This window comes from Phanerochaete carnosa (genome assembly GCF_000300595.1).
Source record: "Phanerochaete carnosa HHB-10118-sp unplaced genomic scaffold PHACAscaffold_5, whole genome shotgun sequence".
NCBI lineage: Eukaryota > Fungi > Basidiomycota > Agaricomycetes > Polyporales > Phanerochaetaceae > Phanerochaete > Phanerochaete carnosa.
In genome coordinates this window covers 2,867,551-2,894,137 of record NW_006767632.1, presented here as the reverse complement: position 1 = coordinate 2,894,137, position 26,587 = coordinate 2,867,551, and the positions used below count along the sequence as shown (strand labels likewise).

At 52.8% G+C, this 26,587-nt stretch overlaps 8 protein-coding genes across 8 annotated transcripts; 3 read left to right on the top strand and 5 right to left on the bottom strand.

Moving 5' to 3' along the window:
* Positions 1-19: 19 nt before the first annotated feature.
* Positions 20-6,319, bottom strand: PHACADRAFT_184630 (uncharacterized protein). Its single transcript, XM_007396136.1, has 12 exons — positions 5,078-6,319; positions 4,941-5,024; positions 4,822-4,888; positions 4,442-4,768; positions 3,233-4,390; positions 2,187-3,180; positions 1,942-2,132; positions 1,723-1,890; positions 1,599-1,667; positions 1,340-1,550; positions 998-1,287; positions 20-943 (listed from the first exon to the last, which is right to left on the bottom strand). The coding sequence occupies exons 1-12, from the start codon at positions 6,049-6,051 to the stop codon at positions 272-274; spliced, it is 5,205 nt and encodes a 1,734-aa protein (XP_007396198.1). The 5' UTR covers positions 6,052-6,319; the 3' UTR covers positions 20-271.
* Positions 6,320-6,601: 282 nt separating this feature from the next.
* PHACADRAFT_95745 (uncharacterized protein) lies at positions 6,602-8,458 on the bottom strand (the record flags this gene model as incomplete). The annotated part of the gene is made up of 5 exons (XM_007396135.1): positions 6,602-7,489; positions 7,534-7,872; positions 7,920-7,983; positions 8,033-8,122; positions 8,166-8,458. 5 exons carry the CDS (start codon positions 8,456-8,458, stop codon positions 6,602-6,604), a joined length of 1,674 nt encoding a protein of 557 aa, XP_007396197.1.
* Positions 8,459-8,606: 148 nt separating this feature from the next.
* Positions 8,607-9,152, top strand: PHACADRAFT_121875 (uncharacterized protein). Its single transcript, XM_007396134.1, has 2 exons — positions 8,607-8,801; positions 8,861-9,152. Exons 1-2 carry the CDS (start codon positions 8,695-8,697, stop codon positions 9,066-9,068), a joined length of 315 nt encoding a protein of 104 aa, XP_007396196.1. The 5' UTR covers positions 8,607-8,694; the 3' UTR covers positions 9,069-9,152.
* Positions 9,153-9,357: 205 nt separating this feature from the next.
* Positions 9,358-9,813, bottom strand: PHACADRAFT_209401 (uncharacterized protein; the record flags this gene model as incomplete). Its single annotated transcript, XM_007396133.1, has 2 exons — positions 9,358-9,731; positions 9,792-9,813. 2 exons carry the CDS (start codon positions 9,811-9,813, stop codon positions 9,358-9,360), a joined length of 396 nt encoding a protein of 131 aa, XP_007396195.1.
* Positions 9,814-12,096: 2,283 nt separating this feature from the next.
* PHACADRAFT_256818 (uncharacterized protein) lies at positions 12,097-13,566 on the bottom strand (the record flags this gene model as incomplete). Its single annotated transcript, XM_007396132.1, has 10 exons — positions 13,415-13,566; positions 13,249-13,357; positions 13,169-13,195; positions 12,920-13,108; positions 12,735-12,865; positions 12,660-12,677; positions 12,484-12,599; positions 12,308-12,425; positions 12,229-12,242; positions 12,097-12,170 (listed from the first exon to the last, which is right to left on the bottom strand). Coding segments are annotated over exons 1-10 (851 nt in total), but the record flags the coding sequence as incomplete, so codon positions are not given.
* A 1,517-nt stretch (positions 13,567-15,083) lies between these two features.
* On the bottom strand, positions 15,084-17,640 carry PHACADRAFT_121872 (uncharacterized protein). Its single transcript, XM_007396131.1, has 12 exons — positions 17,216-17,640; positions 17,047-17,164; positions 16,734-16,940; positions 16,567-16,679; positions 16,308-16,453; positions 16,118-16,232; positions 16,055-16,068; positions 15,837-16,003; positions 15,765-15,787; positions 15,633-15,714; positions 15,304-15,576; positions 15,084-15,246 (listed from the first exon to the last, which is right to left on the bottom strand). Exons 1-12 carry the CDS (start codon positions 17,403-17,405, stop codon positions 15,159-15,161), a joined length of 1,536 nt encoding a protein of 511 aa, XP_007396193.1. The 5' UTR covers positions 17,406-17,640; the 3' UTR covers positions 15,084-15,158.
* Positions 17,641-19,736: 2,096 nt separating this feature from the next.
* On the top strand, positions 19,737-22,313 carry PHACADRAFT_209397 (uncharacterized protein). The gene is made up of 13 exons (XM_007396130.1): positions 19,737-19,976; positions 20,038-20,146; positions 20,202-20,228; positions 20,276-20,470; positions 20,525-20,652; positions 20,705-20,722; positions 20,784-20,899; positions 20,969-21,083; positions 21,139-21,152; positions 21,211-21,301; positions 21,490-21,571; positions 21,621-21,893; positions 21,949-22,313. The coding sequence occupies exons 1-13, from the start codon at positions 19,778-19,780 to the stop codon at positions 22,034-22,036; spliced, it is 1,455 nt and encodes a 484-aa protein (XP_007396192.1). The 5' UTR covers positions 19,737-19,777; the 3' UTR covers positions 22,037-22,313.
* Positions 22,314-23,785: 1,472 nt separating this feature from the next.
* On the top strand, positions 23,786-26,424 carry PHACADRAFT_209396 (uncharacterized protein). Its single transcript, XM_007396129.1, has 14 exons — positions 23,786-24,091; positions 24,153-24,261; positions 24,317-24,343; positions 24,392-24,580; positions 24,635-24,762; positions 24,820-24,837; positions 24,899-25,014; positions 25,084-25,198; positions 25,254-25,267; positions 25,318-25,484; positions 25,539-25,561; positions 25,614-25,695; positions 25,745-26,020; positions 26,076-26,424. The coding sequence occupies exons 1-14, from the start codon at positions 23,893-23,895 to the stop codon at positions 26,161-26,163; spliced, it is 1,551 nt and encodes a 516-aa protein (XP_007396191.1). The 5' UTR covers positions 23,786-23,892; the 3' UTR covers positions 26,164-26,424.
* The last annotated feature ends 163 nt before the right edge of the window (positions 26,425-26,587 follow it).

Sequence of the window (26,587 nt, the reverse complement as noted above, 5' to 3'; positions counted from 1 at the left end):
TCAAGACATGCCAAGCTTTCGAAGCCACGACAAGCGCTCTCCGCGAAAACATACGAAAATATACAGCTTGCATGTCGTAGTTACAGTAGTTGCATGGAAAATTAATCAGTGTGTCTAGCCAAATACCATCTGCCAGCAATGGTCCGCGTCGAAAGAAAGGATCCAGAGATACACGTCGGGAGTAGGAGTGCCTAATACAACAAAATTGCGAGTGTCAGGATAAATCTGAGCGAAAATCAAAGCATGGAGATAATCGTCCGTTGGGTACCCATTAAGCGTCGTCTTGAACCTCTGTCCTGCCTTCGGCCGCCTCTACTGGCTCCTCCGGCGGTGTCTCCGGAGTAGTTTCAGCTTGGGGTTCGGACACAGGCGTAGCCACTACAGATTCAGCCTCGTCTTCCCCGTGTATGCCAATCATAAGTTCAGACACAGAGCCTAGTGACCCTTCGTGCATATGCCCACTGTCCGAGAGGGCATCGCTAGAAGACAATCGAGACGACCCCTCCAAGTCTTCAGAGATGCCACGCATTCTCCTCCGTGATCGCCTGTGCGGCGTGGACGATGACGTCGACGCAGTGGGCGACGCCGGTGCCAGTGCATCGAACCCATCCGACTTGAGGCGCGCGAGCATGTCTCTTGCGATGTCCACAGTGTCGTTGCCGTTTCCTTGTGTGGCGGCCAACAATCCTGCAGCGCTGAGTTCAAGGGGCGCAGCAGGTCGAGCAGTCGGGGTCGGCCGTGTCCTGCGTGCTTTCCTGCCGACGTTATCCCCATTGCGGAGCTTCTCGAGCAGGTCATCCAGGACAGCATTGTTCTCGGTGTCGTCTTGTGCTGCCGCCTCCCTCGCCTTCTCCCGGTGGAGTCTCGCTTCCTCGGAGGCTTGCTTGCGCTTCTCAGCCGCCACCTTCTCTTCGAATAGAGCCAGGTTGTCTGTTTTGGATTTCTACACAAGTGCACGTGAGTACCACACTAACATGCTTGGGATCAGTCATAGTACCTTGTAAGATGTCACGAACGTCTTGAAGATACCATAAAACTCAGACGAGCTCATATTCCGTTCATCTTCACCATAGTACTTGACGACATCATTGAAGGTTGTATCCGCATGATTGACGTCGTCAACCAAGTCATCGACCTGGCTAGTTGCTTTCCGGACGAAGTTCCACATCTGCTTGCCATACCGATCGACCTGCTCAGGATCCGAGAAGTGATCCGTAAGCTCTTGCTTGATGCGTTTGAGACCTTCGCGTAGTTCGGTCAGACTTTTACGGACATCCTGCAAGTTGACTGCGCGACAAATGCGTAAGCGAGGGTCAGAAAAGAGAAGCACAGTGCTGACCTCGATAAGCCTCCGCAGGGGCTGCAAGCTCGTCCAGGAAGTGCTCCATATCCAGGAAATGCTTGGAGACTGTTCGTTCCAGGAAGTGCAGCAGGGTTGTATTGTGCAGCGACTTGGTGTCAACGAGCTTGTTGATACTGCTGACCCTGAAGCCAAAGGCACCTCCCTTCACACCGGTGCCGTTCATGTAATTACCGATGAGCAGGATCAGCTGAAAGAACATCAGCCACGCTCAAAGTAAGAATCAAGCTTGGCTTACGCTGAGCAGCTCCTTAAAATACTTCGCATTCAGCAAAGCAGTGCCAGCCTCGGACAACTTTCGCGCGCTCTAAAAATCGATCAAGCATCAGCACTGTACGATAAACTTGCGAAGCACGACTGACATCGTCCAATAACGCCCACGTCTCGTCGAACTTCCGCCTGTAGAGCATGCCTTCAATACGTGGACCAAGGCGTTCGATCTTGATGAGTTGCACCATGAGCCGATCTGAGGGATGAAGGCCTGCAAGTTCTTCTGGGTCTGCATTTCTGTAGACGTTGAGCTTGCCGACCTGCAGGAAGACAGTTTAGTTTTGGCCGGGATATGTTCACGCGATACGTACCTGCTCAGGATTCGGCAACACCGGCTTTAACTCGCTAAGGAAGACCTCTGTGCAGACTTCTTGGTCGAAATGCTTGATTTTCATGGCAATTTCTTCGGGCTCCAGCTTCTTGACAGTTTGGATGAGGATCTCAACTCGCTTCTTGGTTTGCGGGTCGAGCACACTCTTCAGTTCAGCTCGCTTCTGTTTAGCTGCGGGCGGGTGTCAGTTGCTCAGGCGCTTAATGCAGCGCAAATCGAGCTTACCCATGAGGTTTATAACGAGCTGTTTAGCCTTGAAGTCCTCCTCCATCTCAGTCCAGACCCCGTCCAGTTGGAACTTCTTGATCCATTCGTTCTCCTTTTCGGGCTGCTCGTCGTTGAACACAGTCTTCGTGACCTGCTGCTGCGGCAGCTTGTCCCACTGCAGCTGCTTCAGCTTAACGCTCGGCGTGATCAAAATGTCCTTGCGAATGTTAAGCAGGTTTTGGAAGTTTGCACCGAGTAAAGGAGACTGTCCAGAAGAGCCTGGTTGAGAACCGAAGGGTGACGGTCCGCGTGGTGGGGGAGGTGGCGGCGGCGGCGGCGCGCCGACCATGGCGGTGGGCACGGCCACACGGTGACCTGGAGGTGGAGGAGGCGGAGGCGGAGGAGGCGGAGGAGCGCCGCCCGCAGTAGGAACAGCCATTCGCGTCCCTGGAGGCGGCGGCGGCGGCGGTGGTGGTGGCGGCGGCGGCGGCGCGTCCGCAATGCCTGCAATGCCCAGCCCTGCCATAGGTGGCGGGGGTGGTGGCGGTGGCGGCACGCCATCCGACGAGGCGCCTCCATGTTGTTCTGCCTCTTCTGGAAGTGTCGGTAATGTCTGCGCTGGGGAGTTGTCAGGGCTAGGTTCGGAAGGTGGTCGACCCTTAAGCGTGAGCTGCCTCCGAAGCTCCTCAGCCAGAGACCCTGGCACCGGAGTCCTCGATGTGCGAGACGACGAAGCGGAAGCAACAGAAGTCGCATTTGTCGACGCGACACTCCTAATGCTTCTTGTGGATTGTGAGCGGCGGACACCATCGTAGTTGCCCTCATCACCTTCCGCACCAGAGAGCATACTCTGATCGCTCTGCTCACCATGTTCATCTGCGGGTGCTAGCAGCAGTCCGCCAGACGTAGTGGGAGATGTAGCAAACTCTCCCAGTTGCGAGCGCAGGTGCGGACGTCGAGGCGAGCCGCGTATGCTTCTAGGGCTATATGAAGGTCCATCGCGTGGTGGATACTAGCGCCTTGTGAGCATATGATGAGATAATCAACGATTTCGCCATACGCACTATTTTCACACCTTGAGCAATTTGTTGCTGTATCTGCTCCTGGACGATTGCCTCGTCTGCGTCCATGAACTGTGACGAACGACCATTCTGTGCCTCTGAGGCGCGCTGAGCGTCGGTGACACTTACAGATTTCCCAGATTTGCTGCGCTTCATGTTCGATGCACCGGCACGTTTGCGAAGACTGCCAGCTTTCGTCGGCGTGTCCTCCTCGTCCGCGGTGCCCTCAGAGTCCTCGCTTTGGCCCGCCTGTCCATTAACGCCCTTGGCCTTTCGTCGCCTGTCACGGCCCTCGAGGATGCCGATCGTTTTATCGCGCTGGAGGTGCTTCTCGAGAGTCTCTATGAGCGTCTTGCGGTCCATGCCTCCCGAGTTCTCGATGATATGGTTGACGCCCTTGCCCACTTCCTTCAGCATCCGGAAGAGTTCCATGATCTGCGCCTCCAGCTGCTGGATCTGTTCCTCGTAGTTGAGCTTCTGCGCCTCCATCTGTGCCTGGAGCTTGGCAGTATTATCCCGCGAGACCTGTAGCTTTTGCTCAAGGCGCGAAGTCTTGTCTTTGAGCGTCGATACCAAGCCTTCGCCACCCTGAGCAATTTCCTCCTCCAAAGCCTCCTTCTCTAGCCTCAGCCGCAGGGCGTTCGCCTGAGCTCTGGCAAGCTCGTCCTCAACATTCTGGTACCGATCGGCCTCGTTGAACTGAGCGATGATGCGCTCAACGGAACGACCAAGACGAGCTTCACCACCGCCCAGCTGCTTGTCCATCACGAGGTCTGTGACTGCCCCGTCAACAATTTGGAAGTAGTAGGCCAGGGCGGGCCCTTCCTCCCGGATAAGTAGCAGATGCTGCAACATCGACAACAGGTAGTCACGAGCCTTGCTATCTGCTACTTTGGCCTTCAATGCGTTGAAGACGTCCTCAGGGTTCGCGAGATCCCTCAGGATTTCGTGGTCCATCCGCTCCTTCAGCTTCTGCTCGTCGTCATCGAGGTTCTGCTGCAGCTTATTGAGCTGCTTCTCGATGGCATCGACTGCGAAAGTACGACATTGCCGGACGATGCCTTGCAAGCCTGCCGCTTCCATCATGGCGCGATGGTGAATCCGCATGTCCAAGTCGTCCATTTTCTCGAAAATACCATTGATGAGAAGCAGGTTAGACGTCTAGACGAAGAAGTCAACTTCCTGTGCCCGGAGTAGAAGCGAGATGCGTACGGTGTAATCGTTGAGCGAAGGATCTACACCTCCATGTCGCTTGATCTCCTCACTCGCGCCGACTAGTGTCCCCATCCGCCCACGACCGATAAGCGACTGCTCAAATGACTTGAACCAGAACGTATAGCAGCTCCCGTGTTCATGATTCGATTCGCTAAGGGTATGTAGTGCATCGATGACTTGCTGGTGTGCTTGTCCATCGTTGAAATACACGAGAAAGACTAAGATATCTAGGAGCAATTTCCGTGTCGGTAGATGGGGCGTGTTCAGGGAAGAGGAGATTTGCGTGACAAGCGTGCTATGGTTCAGCGCGTCGTTGGCAGCAAACTAAGTCACTGTATGCATTAGAAATGCATCTTCAATGCACGATACATGCGTACCGGGTGATTGAGGATGTATTTGATAGTCTTCGCAACTTCGTATTCGACCTCTGTATCCTCTCTCCTCCTACAACTTTGTCAACGATATGACAATGCCAGGTGAATGTTTCGTGGCTCACCGTTGCATTTGTTTCCGACTAATATGCATAAGAGTCTGCGCCAGCACAGACGTTCCCTGCAGCTCTACGAAATGCCTGAACCAACTGGACATGCACGTCAAACGAGATGCATGCATTCGCAGAATACTGTCACGTACCTGACTTCCTTCCCTCTAAGAGACACTTGCAACCCCGCTGCCTGCTTTGGTGTAATGGTCCTATCCATGAATTTCTTCATATACCACTCGGGAGTACCTTCAATCAAGAAGGCAGCCTGCCCCGGCTCTGTTTGCCTCTTCGCCTGCTCCTCTCTCTGCTTCTCCTCCTTCCACCGCAGCTGCTCGTCGCTGTACACCATGTGCCATTTCTGATCCACCGTGAGGTTCGGGAGCTCCCCCAACCCGCGCGTCCGCCTTATGTTCTCGAACAACGCCTCGATATCCTCGTCGTGCTCCGGCCGAGGGAAGAAGAAGTCGCTCCCACCATGGCTAACATGGCGATGCAAGTGTGAAGAGAGGGTCGAAAGGTGGCCGTGCGAGTCAAAGGAGCTCAGCGAGGGCGTGTACCGCGAGGAGGACCGCTTCTCGTCCGTACGCGAGGTCGCTATTGTTGGCGCCGCGGACGTGGGCCGGGAGGACGACGACGACGGAGACGAGTCTCCGTTTAATGTGCGCGTCCGGCTCGCAGGGGATGTTGGCGAGGGCTGCGCGAGGTCGGTCGTGGACGACCCGCTTTCGCTCCCGCGGTAGCGGCGTCCGTTCGCCCTGCCCGACGGGCTCTCTGGGTCGTTGTACAGCGTCTGCGAGTCCGACGTCGCGATGGAGCTGTTGGGCGAGCCCGGTCGGCCGAGCGGGCTCGCATCGCGGTAGGCACGCTCGCGGTCCTGGCGGTTCCGCGCCATGGCGTACTTGTTGAGCTCGGTGCCATTCGCAGTAAGAGTCGGGTTCGTCATCGGCGCAGAAATGACCGCCGTAGGGTTCGCACGTAGGCCTTGCGACATGGTGTTGACCGTCATTGGGGACTTCTGTGGGGGCCCTAGCTTGTGGTAGGGCACGGAGCCAGTAAGCTCTTGGTGAGTCGAGGCAGAAGAATTCCTCGCGCGGGGCTTTTTCTTGCCAAAGAACGAGTCCATAGTGGCTGCAGAGAATCTAGATCAAGGCCCTACGTTGGGTGCAAGGGTATAGAGGGTATCTGTAGGATCGGGAGAAGTACTGGAAGTAGCGGCGCACAGGAAGGCGATGAGAACCAGGAATTATTTGAACCTATCGAGCAAGTCAGGACGCGTATACTCTGGTGCTGACGGTCGTCCAAATTTCCAACAGCATTTGCTGTCCCCAAGGGTGTATAAAGGGACTGTCGCCAGCTACAGAGCCCGAAGCAGGTGCAGATCAAGTTCAAGCACGGACTGCACTGGATAGAGACGCGTCGGCGCTTCCGTTATAGGCCAATAACAATCGGTAACAAGCATGTTTACCCGTTTCGCTATCTTTTCTAACAACTTTGTTGTTGGTTCTTGCGAGCGTCGCTGACTTACTTTCAAAGGTCGGTAATCACCGTCTCTAAGCAGCGATCGGTTCTTACGTATGTTCGCACGTCTCGGTTAAACGAATGACGATGTGGGGGAGAATTTCTACATATCCGTAACATCATAACAATACAGGATATAAATAATAGAAGAGGAATTAGGTATTGTTTGTCATCGAATTGTCGCCGAACGCGCCTGGAATAGAAGTGCGCTCTGCTGTAACCGCCGGAGACGGGGCGCTGTCCGATTGTGGAACGGGCGCAGTAAACCAAGAAGCAAAGCCGCGGAAGTTGAGACGAGCCACAGAAGGGGACGTAGAGCTCCGCTGAGGCGCAGGAGGGAGATTCTCTTTAAGAGGCGCAGACACCGAATTCGAGTTCAAAATCTTCGAAGGCGATTTGGAAGTCGAGCTGGACAGAGTTACTTGTAAGTGCGCCACTTCAGCTTGAAAGGCGCCGACCAGAGACTCCGAGTAAGCCAAGCGGTCGTTCAGATCCTCGTTTTCCGCCTTCAACTGAACCATAGCGCTGCGCGTTTTGACAAGCTCCTCCTCGTAGTGATGAGCCTTCTGGACGGAGTCGAGCTGCGCAACAATTCGTTCCACAGAGAGACCAAGACGCTTTTCGCCACCACCAAGCTTCTCGTCCATAACCAAGTCGGCTACCAAGGTACCGATCAACTGGAAGCGATTTACAAAAGTTGCATCGTCTTGGCGTATATATAGGAGGTGTTGCAGGGTAGACAGAAGATAGTCCTGTGCTTTAGAGTCGTGTGTCCGCTCGCGAAGGATGTTGAAGACTTCGTCAATGTTACGAAGGTCGCAGCGGCTGTCCAGAGACATAGATTCTTCCAGGTTCTGTTGATCGTCATCCAAGGTCTGCTGAAAGAGCTCAAGTTGTTTATCGATGCCAGGTATGTTGAAGCCTCGCGCCAGGTCAAGAATAGCGTAAAGACCAGAAGACTCCATGAGAGAACGATGGTGTAGTCGGACGTCGAGATCGTCGATTGCTTGCATAATCCCGTTCATAAGGAGAATGTTGGACATCTGCACGTAAGGTATGGTTGGACGTCACGCAGAATAGGACCTACCAGATACTCCGTCAAGTTCGCTTCTAATGTCGCGCCTGAACGCCTGAAGTCGGGGCTTGCACCAACGGGGGAGCCCAACATCTTGCCGCGGCCGGCGAGAAGGGAGTGGAGCGAAGCGAACCAAAACGCGTAACATCCACCAGACTCGCCGTTGTCCTCACTCAAGGCTTCAAGTCCGCGGATGACCATTTGATAGCCAGTGCCATCGTTCCAGTAAACCAAGAAAATGAGGATGTCCAGGACAAGTCGTCTAGTAGGGAGGTGAGGGATGTTGAGTGCTGAAGTAATGCGCGTGACGATTTCCTGCGGATGCTGCGCCAGCGCGACCCGCGTAGCTGACTAACGAGGTGTCAGTGAGATCACCTGTGAGGAAGACGGGGACAAACCCGGTGATTGAGAATAAACGTGATGCATCGAACGACCTCGAACTCGGCATGGGTGTCCTCCTGACTGCTGCGACGTGAGCTTCGCGTGCCCCTATGCCCGACTCTGCACGTACCGTGGCGAACTCCGTCGGCTCAACTGATGCAGCCGGCAGGCGAGTACAGCCATACCACCCAGCTCTGCGAACTGCTGGACCCAGCTGCGACTCGTTCAGTCAGTAGAATGAGCGCGGGGTATATGAGACATACTCCGGATCCCCACTCTGCAACAGGGCCTGCAGGTCCGCCATCTGTTTCCTCGACGCGTTCTTGTCCTGGATCTTCTTGATGTACCACTGGGGCATGCCTACCGTCTTCTGCTCTGTGGGCCTGGGTCGACCGCCACGCTTAGATGTCTGGGAGACAGGACCACTCAAGGGCTCCGTGGGCGCGACTGCGTTCGCGGAGGCAGACTCGGTCAAGCCGTTCTCCACAGAGGCCGATCCATAGGCAATGAAGTCGTCTGCGGTGAGGCCGTCTTTGCGTGTCTCAGAGGACGCCATGACGCAGGTTCAGAGATGACGGCGAGGCGCGAGTGGTTGGAGTTCGCAACGCGCAGTTGGAGTCTCTCGTGGGCGCTCAAGCGCTCAGACGTCAGCAGGGTGTGTCAACGGGCGCCCGTTAGGGGTCATAAAAGCGCTGTGGCGCGGCGCAGGGGCACCTCGCACATGTCTTTCACGAACCCCCACGCCATATATCACCGCATCATCTTGTAACATACCACCACACTACAACTCTAATGCTCGACAAAATTATCCCAAAGTCCTCCAGCGATCCGATCAAGTGTGGTAAGAAGGAAGTTCAATCGTGGGGTTTTAAACACGTCTTCACTTGGACGGACGGACCGTGAGTCTTACCCCGCACTCCTGTTAGCTTCCGCCCACTGATACGCGAACTCGACCCAGTAACACACACTATAAACCACACACACATAACGGGCTCACGACTCACCTTATCATCAATGGCGAATTCACGATGTGCTATCCGGAAGAGGAACCGGGAAACAAGACGACATTCGGACCCGGTGCACGAGTCGACGTCCCTGCCGGCAAGGTACATGAAGTTTGGGTTGGGGGAAAGGGCTGCACATACGTCATTGGCGAATGTGCCTGATGTCCAGTGGAAGCCATAAACTGCCAAACATGTATCTGTATCCCGCGAACAAGCACACTTGCAGTCGTTCTCATGTACGTGCACTGCAGATACTGCAGTGCTCAGTCAGTGAGCTACTATAAGTAGCGCGCCATTATCACGTCGACGTCCATTAGCTCATCTCCTCCGTGACGACTTCGTCGTGACGGACAGTCATGATGTCCACGACTCCTATAAGACGTGGCGTGACAAAAGTGTGCAAAGATGCATGCTCCAGGTTTAAGGGAACCACAGAAGCTCGACTAAGTATCTAAACAAACCACCACATCCCATCCCTTGACGATGTCGAGAATCGCCCTTCCTTCTTCACGAACGAGAACGCAGGCTTCGGCAGGGGTAGCGCGTCGTTGACCGACTCGACTGACGCGTCCGCTTCCTCCACAAATATAGATTCGTCTCCTTTCTCGATATCTTTCGATGGGGGCTGCAGCGAAGGCGTGTTCAGAGCACTGTTGTTCGGATGCGGCGACGCCACGAGAGTCGGGGATAGCTGCCGCGAGCGCTTTCGCAGCTGCGCTTGCAGGCGTTGGCGGGCAATGAGGGGTTGGATCCACGCGTAGTAGACGGCAGCTGACAGGCCAATACAGAAGGCCAGAGCGAGAGCGCAAACGAAGGCAAGCCCGACTAGGATATACGTGGTTAGCGTCGTGCTAAACAGCTCCAGGGGTGCTCGTTCAGACGTACCTGGGTTGATTCCGGCGGGCATCTTGTGGCGTCGCAGGCGATTGGCGGCCGGGTCTGGTAGGTGAAGCCTACAGCGGTAGTTGGATAACGGGCGTAAGTGTTAGACGAACGTGCGCGGGGCAGCAGAGCAGCATATATGCGTCATTTGAATCGCGACTGCCAGCCGCATTGGATGCTGACGCTGAAGCCAAGCTTCATGAGACCTGCATGGTGAGTGTTGACGTATTGGTGGAAAATTCGGAACGCTTATTCTGTATGCAGTAGATTGATTAATGGCATTTCCAAAGAAGTGAATCGTCAGTTTCAGACTGTCACATTCACGCGAGTCACTTTGCTGGCGGTGCAAAGCAGAGGCTTGCAAGAAGAAGCTGGTGGCAAGCTACAATGATAAATTGCTCGAGGCTGACAAAAAAGCAGCCTTTTGTGATGCAGCCGTGTCGTCCGAAAGGATTCCAGCCTCCGCCGTGTTTAAGGAGCGAGACTCTGCTGGCTACCACCCCTCAGCACATCTTGACCTGCATCCACTACCATCCCCACGCATACACCTACCTAAATCTCCACACACTGCGCACATCATGCCTTTCTGCTGGACCAACGTTCACATGTCCCGTCCCGCTCCTCGCGCGGCCGTCGACCTGATGAGCCTCAAAAACATCGCCGCGCCGACGATCGCTCGCCCCCCGCGTTCGTCGTCGCTGCGCAACATGCAGCAGGCTGCACCTGTCGCACTGCGTCCTGCCATGAAGCTCATCCCACTGTCGGTCGCGGCCCAGCGCGACGACGTCAAGCGCCGCGAGGAAGGCTTCGAGATGCGGCAGCGTGCGCTGCACCTAGCGCTTATGCGGTGCGACATCAAGCCTTAGATTCTTTTCTCTTTTTCCTTATGTTGTAATTGGGTCCCGCCGGCACTCGGTGGACGGCCGAGGAAGTGCACAGCCGACGCCCGAAACTGGGTGCCCGGTCGTGTTCGGAGGAACTTTTCTGGCTTCGTGGATGTCGCCTGCCGCTTTATGCTCTCTCTCTCTCGCCTCGGACTTGTCTCTGTCCGTCTCATCGCTCCTCTGGGGGCTCGAGATGGTATGTCATGCTGACATAAGCTTACCTTACAGGCTGGTCGACCACATTCCACGCGCACAACGACCCAGACTCGGATCGACGGCGGAAGCTCGAGGCACGCGCGATGTTGGCCGCGTCGGCGTGCCCCGAGCTTCTGTGGGGATAGGGTGGGCCCGCCCTTGCCCCCACATGGTGCCAGCCGCCAGGGCCCTTCTGGCGGCTGACATCGTCCTGAGGGATAGGGATGGCCAAGGGCGTGGCGCTCGCCGCCCGCGGTTATCCCGGCGCAGGCTTCTTCGTTAGCCCCTCAGGATTAGTACCCCGCTGGGCATAGACTTACGCGGGGGAAGCCAACATGCGCAGGGCTCGAAGGTAGGTCTTTAGTTTCCTCTGGTGAGAGGTCTTGCTGTCGGGCTGCGTATACATTTCTGGAGTACGATATTAAGCCAATGTGCACGCATTTGCATCAAGAGAAGTACAAGTGTGCACGAGTCCTAATCGGAGGATCGAAACAATTCAAACATCGCCTTCGAGCGAAGCCTAAACGCAGCCTCGAACGGCTCGGGCGCACTGCACATGTTATTGGCCTTGCGCTGCAAGTCCATAAAGAACTATGGGGACGCACCTTAGTAGTCCAGCACAATACTTGCCACTAGGCTCAACTACATTACCGCTTCCATCGACGGCCTTCTCAATCGAATAAACGTGTAAGATGTTAGCAATTGTCAACCACAGAGTGTCCAGGGCGAAGTAGCGTCCGGCGCAGATTCTGCGGCCATGCCCGAAAGCTTCTGTTGGCGCTGAGACCTCTGGATTGAGCTGCCCGTCTGCAGTCAAGAAGCGGGTAGGATCAAACACGTCTGGGTTGGGGTATCGTGATTCGTCGTGGAGAATTGCCCTGAGTATTCTCAGTTTGCATGTGCGTCATGGCACAGCTTCGTGGACGTACCACACATTCGCAATCATAACTGAGCCGGAAGGGATGTAGTATCCTTCATATTCGTCGTCTCCCATTGATTTATGAGGAACACCTAGTAAAACATTAGAAGATTTCTCTGGAGAATGACTATGGCTAAGGCGAGCCTAGTGGTCCCACAGGACGCCATCTGCACACAAGTAAGCGTCGAGAAAAACGAAATTGAAGATTGTATCACACCTCAATGTCTCCCGCATAATGGCTGTAATATATGGAAGAGACGCTCTATCCTCGAGTGATGGCAGCCGGTTGCTCCCTACGATGCGGTCCAACTCAACTTGCACCGTGCGTTGAACATCGGGATAAAGCAACATGGCCAGGATAAACGATGTCAGCGTAATGATCATCTATGATAAACTTCTAATTGAGATGTGACCGCACGCGGAGCACCTGGAATATGCGTACTGTGTCGGAAGCCGCTGATAGAAATTATATTTAGTCAGGATGCGTGTAACGAACACGAGCTGTTAGACGTGATACATACTCGGATATGCCATTCCCGAGACATTCATGATAACGTCTTCCATTTCTCTAGTGTCTTCGCCCTCCTTCAGTCCTTCCAGGAGAGACCTCGTGATGCTTGGACTTGAGTCTCCTCGCCTCTTCCAGAATGCACATGATTAGCCCCTGACAGACTCATTCCAAGGGAAAGATCCTTACGAGAGCGGCCTTGACTTCATTGAAAGGCAGTTCGTACGCCGCATCCACGGTTTTCTTCCACTGCTCTGCTTGACGCTTGAAGCCGGCGCCAGGAAACCAGCTCGGCAGGTATTTCACTAGTGTGCCGTCACGAGTAAGCTCGCGCGAGAATCACTATCAATGGGCCGATGACTCACAGACGGGAATGCTGTCCACTATAGCCAAATTCGCTCAGTGAGTTCGAGGAATGTACGACGGAAATCCTAAAATACCAAGGAAAGATCCCGGCGTGCCTATGGTCGAGAATATTTTGATTGTATCTTCAGCCAACTTGATATACTGATCGTCCGCTGACTGTACTTCTTTGCCGTAGACGATGCTGATAATGGTGGATCCTGTCATCCTATAGGCTCATGAGCAGTGTCGGGAAGCGAAGCTCGATCATGTTTTAACTTACAAACGCAAGTGTGGGACGTAGGCTTCTGGAGATTCATGCAGTAGACGGAGCAGTGTTCGGACTCCTTTCATCATCCGCGGATGGTATTCCTGCAAGGCCTTCGGACCGAAGTGACGATAATGAACCTGGAGATGCTTCTTCCATTTATCTCCGTAGTCGAAGAGCCCCCAATCTCTATCAAATCCAGTCCTAAGATTACGATAAACTAATCAGGCTGGCAACCAGATACAGAGTCGCAGATAATCTTACAACTCGAACATCATGACGGACTGTACCCTTCAGCCACTTGTCAATAACCCGGCATTTGCAAGTGCGCATATTCAGCTCACCTTCCAGAGTACACTTTCGAGCGTTTGTCCAGCAACTCCGTTGCGACTTTAGCGCTATTCAAGACCACTATATGCGTCCCGAGCACTTCGAGATGGAGAATGTCCGAGTCTACGCTTTTGTGAGATTCGAGAACAATCTGCGCTCAAAACGGAGATGAACGCATACTATATTTCTTGGCCCATTCGCTATATATGTGAGGCGATTCTTTACCCTGAGGCATATCGCGGAGGTTTCCGAGGAGAGGAAGTCCTTTTGGACCTGGAGGAAAGCGACGATGCTTGCGCCGACCCAGGAGCAGGAGGGCCAGACAGAAGACGCCCGCATATGCGACATATGTACTCAACATATCTGCTGAGAAAGGGGGTTTACGGTAACGCGACGGTTCAGTCACTTCAAAGTAGCGACTTATAGTAGGCCTGGGAATATATACAGGCTATTCGCTACCTAGTGAATGATGATTCGATGGAAGAGTCCAGGCAAGATTAGGTTTAAAGTTGAAGAGGGCAGCTGATTGTTCTTACCACGGTACCAGCCAATGAATCTTGGACTCTATGGAAGCACGCCATCCTCGCTAAGCGATAAAGTGAGCCAAAAGCTGTTCGTCGGCGTAGATAGGAGCGTAGAATCAGCTGAGAGAGATGATAGTTGTTTGGGAGGCACGGTGGCGCGAAGGTGCGGAGCTTTAACAATTTAACTCCGACCTCGGACATCGGCGAGCCGGCAGCCGACAGAGTACCGTCGGAGACTTTGCAGCTCATACGCGGCGTGATGCTCGCATTCGTGCATGTAGGTTATTTTGGTGTTTATAGCAGTACTCGTGTACGAAGGAAAGATTGAACTTTCTGGCGCGGCGGAGGAATATATGCGCCTAAAAGCTGATAATAACGCGCGTCTATCTTACTCGGGAAATATCAGCAATTGCAACCCCTAACCCGTGTGGAGACACGTACTAGACCAATCCATCTACCGCCTCCAACTTTACGTTGTGGCGTAGCGTAAGGAGGCTGCCATGTTAGTGCTCGTCGAATGACTTTCGTATGTTGTCTTTCGTTTTCCCCGCTTCTCGCTCTCGCACTCCCTGCAGCTGATATGAACCGGAATCACGTCCTCTCTCTGTTCGTGGCAAGCCCATCGCCGGACGTTCAGCGCTTGGCAGCCCCAGTCCTCGCTCGTTCACCTGGCTCACACGTTCCGCAAGCTGTTATCTAACACACAGTTCCCCTCCATCTCGCTCGTGATACGTTAACGTCATGTTGAAGCCTATACTCTCTTTACAGCGTCTGTACTCACGTACGATACTCCACAGGGCTTTCACATGTGCTTGTAAACTCGCATGCATATATATATATATATATACTGGTGCATGAGCTTTGCGCCCAAGAGCGATGTACTATCAGCGTCTTACTACGATGGTACCGACACTCTAGGCTCGATACCAGCCGCCCTGTCATTCGATAGCCATTTCAGCGAACCGACCACCCTCCCATCCTCGGTACGCGCCCCACCAACTACCGAGTAGACTGGTCACGAGTCTAGCCGAGTACTTACTCTTACAGGAATAGTCAACTGATCTCGGACCTCAGGTCAGCTGTCAATGTCAAGAGACTCAGATAGCACCAATCACGAAGCGATGGGAGGCTTGGCCGAAGTGCACGTGAGTCGTGTAAGAGGTGAGCCATTGTCACAGCGCACATATGCATATCGTTAGCCCTGTGGAGGCGCAGTCTAAGCGAGTGAATGTGCCGTTGGCACCCGGACAGTCGTATACATTCGTGCAGCGATTTGTGAGTGTCGCAGACCTGAGAGTGGCACAGATGGAGACAGGGAGAAGAGCTCATTCAGGATCATCGCTAAGATATCCTATTACATATACTCATGTCAGTAGTCTCAGAAACCAGAAAGCTCATGCTCATTCTGCGGGAACGCTTGACAGTCGTATCAGCTCTTCAGCTCCCTCGAACCGCGGTTTAATGTCGGCCTTGAACGGTTTCGGGATACTGCATGTATTGACTACGTGCCAACGCTTCACGATGAAAGATGTAGTGGATACGTACGAGAAGAGACGAGCCGTATATTCGCGCGCGGGCCCGACAACATTGCCCAGTTTGTCGACAGGCTTCGTGATGGTTACCGTGGCAAGAATGTGGGTGACATAGAGGAAGACGGTGGCCTGTGCAAAGTGACGCCCTGGACATATCCTCCTCCCGAAGCCGAACGCCTCGACGGGATCCGGGACGGCTGGATTTAGGGTACTTTCGGGCATGAGGAACCGTTCCGGCCTGAAGGCTTCGGGGTCGGGGTATCGCTTCTCGTCGTGCAGGATGGCCCTGGTGTCGCTGAACAACTGAATAATCTCCGTGACGACGACAAGCATAGTGCGCACCATGCATTACCAATGACAATGGTGCCTGCCGGAATATAATATCCGTCGTACCAATCGTCCGCATTAGACTTATGCACGGCACCTTCTTGGCGATCAGGAGCAGTAAAATGGAAGCAAGAATCAGGTACAGACCTGACGATACCACTGGGTTCCACCTGTCAAAAAATCAGGAGTTGAGGTCCCTGAAAAAGCTGGAGAACAAACCGTAATATTTCTTTGATCACCGCCGCGAGGTATGGTAGCGAATCGCGATCGTCGATCCCAGGAAGTCGGTCTCTGCCGACTACCCGATCTAGCTCGTCCTGCACCTTGCACTGGACCTCTGGATAGAGTAACATGATCATAAAGAAAGTGGTCAGGAAAAAGAGCGTCTACGAGATCCTGTCAGATTATAGACGTATATACTGGTTGCAAACACTGACGGTATCGGACGCGACTGTTAAAGAGTAGCCTGAGTATTAATGTCTCCATGGGGTGACAGCCACCACATGTTGTACCCGTAACACTGATGAGCATCTCTTCCACGTCTGGGTCTTCAAAATTGTCCGGGAACATGGACATGAGATTGGACGCAATACAGGTCTTGACCTTACCGCGTTTCTGATATGCGAATGTCAGCGCAACGCTCGTGCAGACCCTCACCATCTGGTAGAAAGAGACCAAAATACGACTTACGGCAGCAGATTTGACCTCTTGGTATTGTAGCTCGTACATTGCGTCCACCTGGGGTCTCCATACCAACGCTTGGCGCTTGAACCCAGCTCCCGGAAACCAGGTGGGCAGGTGTTTTACTATATATTCGTGTAGGTGGATGCACCTCGCTCGTACTTGATAGCCACGACTTACAAGATAGTATGAGATCGACTGCGGCAGTGAGCAACTGCAGGAGCTTTATGAACTCGGAAAAGAGTCTCACCGAGGTGCCCTCCGCTACCGGCGATCTCCATAAAAATCTCAATGGCCTTTTCAAAGATTTCCAGGCGTTCATCACCTTTCGGATTCATATCCATTCCGTACAAGATGTTCCCCAGTATAGCCCCTGAAGTGCTTGAAGTCGCTCGGTGAATGACCTGCATATCCCATGCGTAAATGTGCACTCACTGTCGAACATGCCCCAAGAAATCATCCGGCGATTCCAGCAGTAGCTGTATCAAGATACGAGCTCCTTTCAAAATCTGGTCATGATACAGGTTTATTGCCTGAGGACGGAAGTGTTGGTGAAAAAGTCGGCGGTGGTTTCGCCAGTTTTCCCCGTAAGGCATCATGGCCCAGTTTCGGTGAAATCCAGTCCTATGTTTGCGGTCAGCCCTCGCTCTCCTTGAAGTAAGCATAGAGACGTCACTACAATTCTTTCATCATCACTGTCTGATGTCTACGGAGGATAAGTTTGATCAGTCGGACGAGCTAACATGACGCATAATACCTGTCCGAGTATATCTGCGAACGTCCGTCGAAAAGATCCTTCGCAGCCTTGGTGCCATTGACCACAACAAAGTGCTGTCCAAGTGCTTTGAAGTGAACGATCTCTGAGCCTTCCATAAAGGACTATCAAAGAGCTGCTCGAAATTGGAGGAATCACGTACTGTATTGGCGACCCCACGCGGCGTACGTTAACCAAGGATAGTCTCGGGGTATGCCGAAAAGATTTCCGATGACGAGAGGTCCCTTCGGGCCAGGGGGGAAGCGATGCTGTTTCTTGGATCCTCTCCCTATGACGAAAAGCCCGACAAGAGCGCAGGCAGTATACAACGCGAGCAATGCTTTGTCGTGCATCGCGCAACGGCGGAACTGGTGTCGCGGAACGTCAGAAGTAGAGATTCAGATCGAGCTGACCGAATGCATGCATATATATCATACGCCAGGCGAACCCGAGGTCACATGAAGCGGCCCAAGGACAATCGGCGTTCCCAGGGTCATACGGCTTTCACGCTAACGAGTGTATGAACGCGTCGCTAAGTGCAGTAGGGAACTACAACTAGACAAGAATGAGCGATACTCGCTGAGCCCCATTATCCAATGAAGCCGTGAACAACATGGCGATCTTACTAGGTAAAAAATTGGCGAATTGAGGTGCAAATGATGCCCCTGCTTCGCCGTGTGAAAGCCTCGTCGATCAAGGTGCGGGATATCTGCCGCAGCCTAGGCTCAAGCAAACTGAAGATAGCACGACTTGTAACATCGAAGTCTGTGGCAAACGCAAGATTAATGAGCCATCACAGCGCGGGCCCTTGAATCGCCGTAAGGTAGGGGTCGCCAGGAACGGGCACTCTTACGTAAGCTCTATCACGTGATCGTGGGAGGCGCAAAATCCGAGGGATTTCGCTTGCCCGTACCAAGTTTAAGGTCGAGGGGAGGCTGAGAAATGTCTCAGCAGGCTGCATTAGTGTATCTATAACCTGGTTTTGATTCTACATTTGCCACTCCATTCAGAGAAGTCACTCGAGGCCAATTCCCAAGGGGCAGAAACTAAGCGCCAGTGGGCAGGCGGGATTTTACCCAATATGGAGCTTGTACGCATCAGCGCTCTCGCGTGGCAGATCACGTGATTAAGGCGCTTGCGCAAAATTCGACCTCTCGCCAACACAAAATCTTGCCAATTTGGCTGGTTTGGCTGAAAAATGTGTTTTCCGCTGAGATCACTTTTTCCCTAATAGCTCAATGAAAACGCCATGTACAAAGATTCTGCTGAATAGGAATTATAGCCAGAGCCTCTTCTGACATTTCCTACTGAGCAGTTTTACCAAAGGAGGAGTGCGCCCGTCGCCATTAAGGCCGTCACTGTCGGCCGACGTCTGCTTACATAAGGGGTGCCCGTTCCTGGTGACCTCTACCTTAACGCGCAGACAGCTGATGGCACTAGAGTATGAGCAATTGATATACGCGATTTGTGCCTGGACCCTGGACTCACGAGACTAGACGCATTTTATGAAATCCACGGCCATCGCGATGCTGGCAGTTCCAACAACACGTGAATGCCTCAGGCTCCGAGAGCTCGGAGCAATGAACAAGAGGCCGTTGCAAGCTTAATCGAGGACCCCTGGGCGAAGTCTTCTGATAGCGTGAGGATGCCACGCATCTGTTGTCCGCATGTATTTCTCTACGCTCGCATTCGTGCATGCAGGATATTCGTGCCGGTGTTTAGAGCAGTACTTGTGTACAGAGGAAAGGTTGAACTTGCTAGTGCGGCGAAAAGAGGCCGCTCAGCGCTCCGCCAGGCCGATGAGCGCCCGATGGTTGCCCCGCATCTCACTCTAGATCTAAGTCGGGGTGTACTAACCAAGGTTTCAAAGTGGTCTATCGTTTTGCAATTGGCTGGAACTACGTCCCCAGCTTTACGTTGTGGCGTAGCACTAATGAGGCTGCTAGTAAGCACGGTAGCGTCCGTGGCATGTTCTTTCATCGTCTTTCGCCTTCCCAGCTTCTCAAACTCGCTATCATTCCCGTCAAACTCGCCATCATTTCCATCAAACTCGCTATCATTTCCATCAAACTCGCTATCGCCCATGTCAAACTCGTTGGGCGGCTATGACAGCAGTGCGCAAGCTTATTACAAAGTGCACCTTTGTGCACGCTGGTGCAAAATGTTGACAATCGCACCGCTAACTCGCATAATATATACTCATCTAGATACCCTTTGGGACACCAACGCGCAAGAAAGTGCGCGTACGTGCACTCCGGCCTGTACGGTAGCGCTGATGCGAGTTCGAGATTTACGCCTCCGCCCAGTTCCAGTTTGGCGACGCTGCACTTTAGGTCGCGCTCGTGCACGCGCGTGCATGTACGTTCATGCCTGTGCATCTGCGTGCATTTTTGGGCACTCTCAGGCAATGTGTTGCATGGGCGCTCACCTCTCAAATGAAAACGAGTTTTTGCATGTTTCTAGTTTACGACATGCTGATTTTTGTCCATGCCCAACCTTCATAGACCTGGCTCACGCATCCCGCAAGCTGTTATCTAGCCGCTTGACGTGTCTGGCAAGCCATTTTGGCCTGGTAACCCTCCTCTTTCGCTCTTGGTACGCCATATCGAAGCTTCTCCTCTTTGTACGGCATCTGGTACTCACGTGCGCCTGTATTCCGCAGGGCTTCCAAACCGGCGTGCGTATATACACTGGTGCTAGAGCATGAGTTTTGCATTTGGGAGCGATGCTGCGTCTTATTACGATGACACCAATACTCGTGTATATTTCTGTCGCTCTGGTTTGCCTTTGGGTACTCGCCTCTCGGAAGCGACAGCGCTATCGGTATCCTCCCGGGCCTAAAGGGCTTCCCATCCTTGGCAATGTTCTTGATATACCAACGGGGTATGGTTGGTTTGCGTACAGAGACTGGGCGCGTCAGTATGGTACGTCCAGTACGCTATATCGGGGAATCAGAATGGTCTCAACACCATCTTCTACCTCTAGACTCCGACATCATTCATCTCCAGGGCCTCGGCATGCACATTGTGGTACTAAACAGTGCCAAAGCCGCTAAAGATTTGTTTGACAAGCGGCACGGTATATATTCGGACAAGTGAGCAGGCAAATTTGTGTGCTCTGTCCAGCATATGGCTGATCGCTGTTCGCAGAGAGTTAACTTCGATGCTGCTCGAGGTGTAAGCGCCTCTCTTGTGAAGACAGAGCTCTGCTAATGTCGGCGCAGCACTGGGCCCTATCGCAACTGGTCAATGATGCAGTACGGGGATTACTGGAGGGATCATCGCCGACTGTTCCACCAGCATTTCCGCCCTCTTGCGGTCCCACAGTATCATCCCAAACGAGCGAAAGCCGTCCACAGGCTGCTACAGCTACTATTGGACTCCCGAACCGGAGATGATTTCGTACATCATGTTCGCTAGTGAGTTCCGATATCCTCTCTCTTTAATTGCTAAGCCTCACCGCCATCGTTCAGTTTTGCAGGTTCATTGATCCTCGATGTCGTTTACGCTTTTGATGTGCGGCCCGACGACCTCCGTCTTGAGATTGTGGAGAAAGCTATGAGGGCAGGCTACGACATCATCAATGCGGGAGTCTTCCTTGGTTCGTCGCGAAATGCTATACTTGTATATTTCGTTGTGCTCAATTTCCCCAGCTGATGTATTTCCGATATGTGCGTTCTAACGTGCCTCTTCACACTTTGAAAGCCACTTATTCCTTCGCTCATCACACAGTGAGGCATGTGCCGGCATGGTTTCCTGGCGCGCGGTTCAAGCGCCAGGCGGCTGAATGGAAGGCACTGGTGGATGACATGTACGAGGTGCCTTACGGTCAGTTCAAGGCGACTATGGTACGTCCCGTTCACCAGAATGCCATCTTGGTGTGTATAAATTGACCTCGGGTTACATATTCGTACTAGAATGAAGGCAGCGCTCAGCAGTGCTTCGCTCTATCTCTACTGTCCGATGCCGACGCGAAAGATATGTCAAGACTTGACGAAATCATTAAATCGCTCACAGGGACAGCGTACGCAGGTGAAATTGGCTCGCTGTGCAGTATACGTGACCCATGCTGATCATATGCATGCAGCTGGCTCGGACACGGTGCGCGGCAAGAAGTTGAAGTTGAGCGCGATACGATCGAGCTAATACCACATTGCAGACAGTCATCGCAGCCATCTCGTTCATCTTCGCCATGGTGTTGAATCCTGACATACAAGCGTTCGTGCAAGAGGAGCTTGATCGGGTCGTCGGTAATGGACGACCAGCCGTCTCTTCCTCGTGTCACAGCTGTGATGCATGAGGCCCTGCGGTACGTGTAACTAGTCTTACCATATCATAGCAGTCTGGCTCACAGGCAAAACAGACGATATCCCCCTCTGCCTCTAGGTTTGCATCCGTCTTACTCCGTGAGCCGACGATTGACAGAGTTTGGCTCCAGCGACTCCCCACCGCGCAATGTTCGACGATGAGTACAATGGCTACCATATCCCTGCAGGCTCAGTAGTCATGGGCAACACATGGTAGGTGCAAATTGTTTAAGCACGGCCTTAATCGACAACAACCGAACAGGGCAATTCTCCATGACGAGGAGACGTACCCCGATCCATACTCGTTCAACCCGAAACGATTCCTGTCTGCAGACGGGATGCTCCGAGACGACGTCCCTCTCCCCACCGAAACTTTCGGCTACGGGCGTAGGATATGTCCTGGTCGTTACTTTGCCATGGACACTATGTTCTTGATCGTGTCGAGCCTTCTAGCTGTCTTCAACATCGAGAAAGCTGTGGACGAGCATGGCAAGGTTATTGAAGTTAAGGAAGGATTTACTAAGCACGTCATCAGGTGAGTGTATTCACCGCCAGTTCATGGCAGCTCAGAGGTCTCACAAAATCTATAGCGCACCGAAGCCTTTCAAAGCTTGTTTCAAACCGCGACATCCGGGGGCGGAAAGTTTAATACGGTCAGCAGTTCTAGCGGACGCGTAGGCTATTTATGTTCGCCAGTGGATAAGCATGTCGGAGCTATCGGGCGTTTCGTTCGTTTTATTTTCTTCTAGCGTAGCGCGGATTCGATCTTTTACACGCTCAGAGAATTTTCCCCGGCTCTGAGCGTGGGTGTCTCTGTATTTATATACTGCGAGTGGTGTACTGACTGCATTGTAAAACGAACCGAGTGTCTGTGTTTTGTGGCCTCAAGCGCACCCGCTTTGCAAATTCGAGTCGGCGGCTCCGCGTATCCACAAACTCGTCGTCAGAGACGAGCTTTCGGTAAGACGCTTCGAGAGGTCTGATTTCAGTACACTCGTCTTAAAATAATGCATACCCTACCGACGCAAGTATCCCCCAGACGCCGCTACGTTGGTGGGCTCGTAATATCCGGTAGAGGGCGATCAGGAACAAGACTGAGCTTACATAAGCTCAGGCTCGCCAAGCTTGCGCGGCAATCTCCGCGTTGTCAAAGCTGCCAGGCACCGTCTCCGTCGACTTCCAGCTCATCTTGTCGCGTTCAGAATCACTCATATCGCGCCGTTTGGCTCTACCGGACTCTCGAGAAAGATTTCTCAGACTCTCGCACGACCCAGCTAACATGTTATGAGAGTATTCGCGTACTTTTCTCTGTTTTTCCGATTCGCCGAGGTACTACCTCTGCAATGCTGCTTCATGTGCCTTGCAGCCCCTATTCCATCGCGCTCACATCCGGCCAGACTTCTCACCTTCGTCTGTGGCTGCCGAATCTCGCCGCTGTTGGACGAGAGCGTTACATGGCGAGTCATATGAATTGTCTAAGCATATGAGACGCCATAACTAAGTTACTGACCTACACAAAATACATGTCAACAATGATATCCAGGCTCCAACGATTCGGGTCGCTCTTGGCACCAAGATTACAGTCTGTCTCTTGGTAAGTGAATCTGGCCACGCCGCGTACAGCCTGTTGCTATAAGCTAACACTCAACGAGAACTACGTCTGGCCCCCATTGCTGTACCATAGGCAAAGCGTCACGAAGACAAGAACGGTTTCCCTGCTGATGCTCGCCTATCCCTATAGTTCAGTCGCGCGGATAGCTTTGCGAAAGCAGCCCTCGACTCAGAGCTTTCGGTGACTACGGCAGGCGCACGACGGATCTGCCTCGATAGGAACTGCCTCGACGCTGGCTCCTGTACTAGTGGCGTCTGACGTCACTTGATACAGATGATTCACACCACTTGTCCGATATTGTTAGTCACGTTCAGGCCAGGATTCAAATTCAAAGTCTGTAAGCCCGTCAAGCCCGGACCTCGGGGGCGACTTCAGGTTTCAAATCGTGAGTCGTCTGACGTGGTTAGCTCAATCTGTCGGCCGTTCGTCTGATGTGGCGATGGCAACTCAAAACATTTGAAATCAGTAAGCTCAGGCCATTGTGCTCATGTGCACATCTCCAACTTTACGCTGTGCGGTGGCGTGGTGTAACGAGGCTGCCATGGCAGCGCCCGTCGCATATTTTTCACGCCTTTCAGCTTACTAATCTCTCGCTCTCACACTCCATAATGTGAAACAGTTTTACGTCTGCTCCCTGTTTGCAAACCCGTCGCTCAACGTTCAGCGCTCCGCCCCGGCCTCCGCTCGCTCATCTGGCCCACACATTCCCTCAAGCTGCTATCTAGCCGCTTCACGCGTCTGGTATCCGTTTTGGCCTAGTAACACTCCTCCATCTCGCCCTTGGCATGTCGGTTTGAATCCTATACTTTCTTTACGGCGTTTGGTGCTCATATGGTTTGCGCCGCAGTGATTTAACACGCGCTTATAAACCCGCCTGCGTATATATACTGCTGATGAAGTATGGTTTTTGCGTCTCACAGCGATGCAGCATCTTGCTACGATGATACCGACATTTGTGTATATTTCTATCGCTCTGGTTACTCTTTGGGCAGTCGCCTTTCGGAAACGACAGCGCTATCGGTATCCTCCTGGCCCTAAAGGGCTTCCAATTATCGGCAATATCCTTGATATACCAATCAAGTTTGGCTGGTTTACATACAGAGATTGGGCGCGTCAGTATGGTGCGTCCAGTACGTTATACTGGTGAAAGTGACTGGCGTTCACCTCTTCTCCTACCCCTAGACTCCGACATCATTCATCTCGAGGGCCTCGGCCTGCACATTGTGGTGCTCAACAGTGCCAAAGCCGCTAAAGATCTGTTTGACAAGCGGCATAATGTATACTCGGACAAGTAAGCAAGCGGATATGCACGTCCTGTCCTGCATATAGCTGATCACTGTTCGCAGAGAGCTATCTTCTATGATGCTTGAAGTGTAAGCACCTACTTTAATGAAGATAATGCTCTGCTGACATCGGCACAGCACTGGGCCCACTCGCAACTGGATAATGATGCCCTACGGTGATTATTGGAGGGAGCATCGCCGACTGTTCCACCAGCATTTCCGCCCTCTCGCACTCCCACAGCATCATCCTAAACAATCGAAGGCCGTTCACAGACTATTACAGCTACTACTAGATTCCCAAGAGGACTTCGTACCGCATGTTCGCTAGTGAGTTACGATATCCTGTCTCTTCCCTTACTTAACCTCACCACTGCCGTCTAGTATGGCAGGATCATTGATTCTTGAGGTCATTTACGCCTTTGACGTCCAGCCCGATGACCCCCGTCTTGCACTCGTGGAGAAAGCTATGAACGCAGGCGACGAGATCGTCAGCGAAGGAGTTTTCCTTGGTTTGTGGCGAAATGCTATACTTTTATATCTTATCGTGCTCATTCTTATGCACGCAGTTGATATCTTTCCGATCTGTACGTCCTAACGTGCCTCTTCACCCCTTGGAAGCCGCTTAATCCTCCTCTCGTCGCATAGTGAGGCGTGTGCCGGTATGGTTTCCTGGCGCGCGTTTCAAGCGTAAAGCAGCCGAATGGAAGGCTCTGGTCGATACCATGTACGAGGTACCTTACAGTTTATTCAAGACTGCGATGGTATGTACCCTTCACCGGAATCCCGCGCTCGCGTGCGTTTAGTGACCTCGGGTTGCATATGCATACCAGAAAGAAGGCAGCGCTCAGCCGTGCTTCGCTCTATCTCTACTGTCCAATGCCGACGCGTCAGATATGTCAAGACTTGACGAAATATTTCTTTCACTCACAGGGACAGCATACTCAGGTGAGATTTGCTCGCTATGCAGTATACGTGATTTATGCTGACTATATGCATGCAGCTGGCGAGGACACGGTGCGTGGCGAGTGGTTAAGCGCGATGCGACTGAACTAACGACACTACAGACAACCATTACAATTACCACGTTCATCCTCGCCATGATCTTGAATCCTGAGATACAAGCATTCGTGCAAGAGGAGCTTGACAAGGTTATCGGCAACGATCGATTACCGGTGATTAACGACCAGCCGTCTCTTCCTCGTGTCACAGCTGTGATGCATGAGGTCTTACGGTACGTGCAACTAGTTGCACCATATCAAATCAGTCTCGCTCACAAGCAGAACAGACAATACCCCGTTCTGCCCCTAGGTTTGCATCTGTTCTACTCCGTGAGCCTATGATTGACAGAGTTTGGCTCCAGCGACTCCCCACCGTGCGATGGCCGATGATGAGTACAATGGTTACCATATTCCTGCAGGTTCGATGGTCATTGGTAACACGTGGTAAGTCCGGATTGTTCAAAGATGACCTTCATCGATAACAAGTAAACAGGGCGATTCTCCACGACGAGGAGACGTACCCCGACCCGCTGACATTCAACCCGAAAAGATTCCTGTCTGAGGACGGAACAACGCTCCGAGACGATGTCCCTCTCCCCACTGAGGCGTTCGGCTATGGACGCAGGATTTGCGCTGGCCGTCACTTCGCCATGGACATGCTCTTCCTAGTTATATCGAACCTTCTCGCCGTCTTCAACATCGAGAAAGCCATAGACGAGAATGGCAAGCCTATCGAGATCAAGGTGGAATTTACTCCGCACGTCTTCAGGTGAGTACATCGACCGCTCGTTCTTCGCAGCTCAGAGGCCTCACGAGATCCACAGCCAACCGAAGCCTTTCAAGGCTCGTTTCAAGCCGCGTCATGCAGGAGCGGAGAATCTGATACGGTCTGCAGCTCAAGTGGACGCGTAGGCTATCTGTCCTTGCCAGGGGATAGGCATGTCGAGGTTATTGGGCGTTTTCATTAGTTGTTTGCTTTTGGCATAGATTAGTCGGCCGCCGCGGCGATTCATCGGCGAGAGTTCAACCTTTCGCGCGCTCAAAGACTTTCCCCAACTCTTAGCGTGAACATCCGCATGTCCTACACGCAAGTAATATACTGGCTGTATTATAGAACGAACTGAGTGTCTATCTTGTAGGTAGATGCATTCTGGAGAATCTCCCGGACTCTGGGAAATGGACTGAGTGCCTGTCCTGTAGCCTCGAGCGCGCTTCGCGAACCGGGCCCCGCGTGTCAGCGAAGTCATCGGAGATGAATTTCTATTAAGGCACTTCGAAACATCTGATTTCAGCACATCCACCTTGAAACAATGCGTGCTGTACGCTAATATCTCCT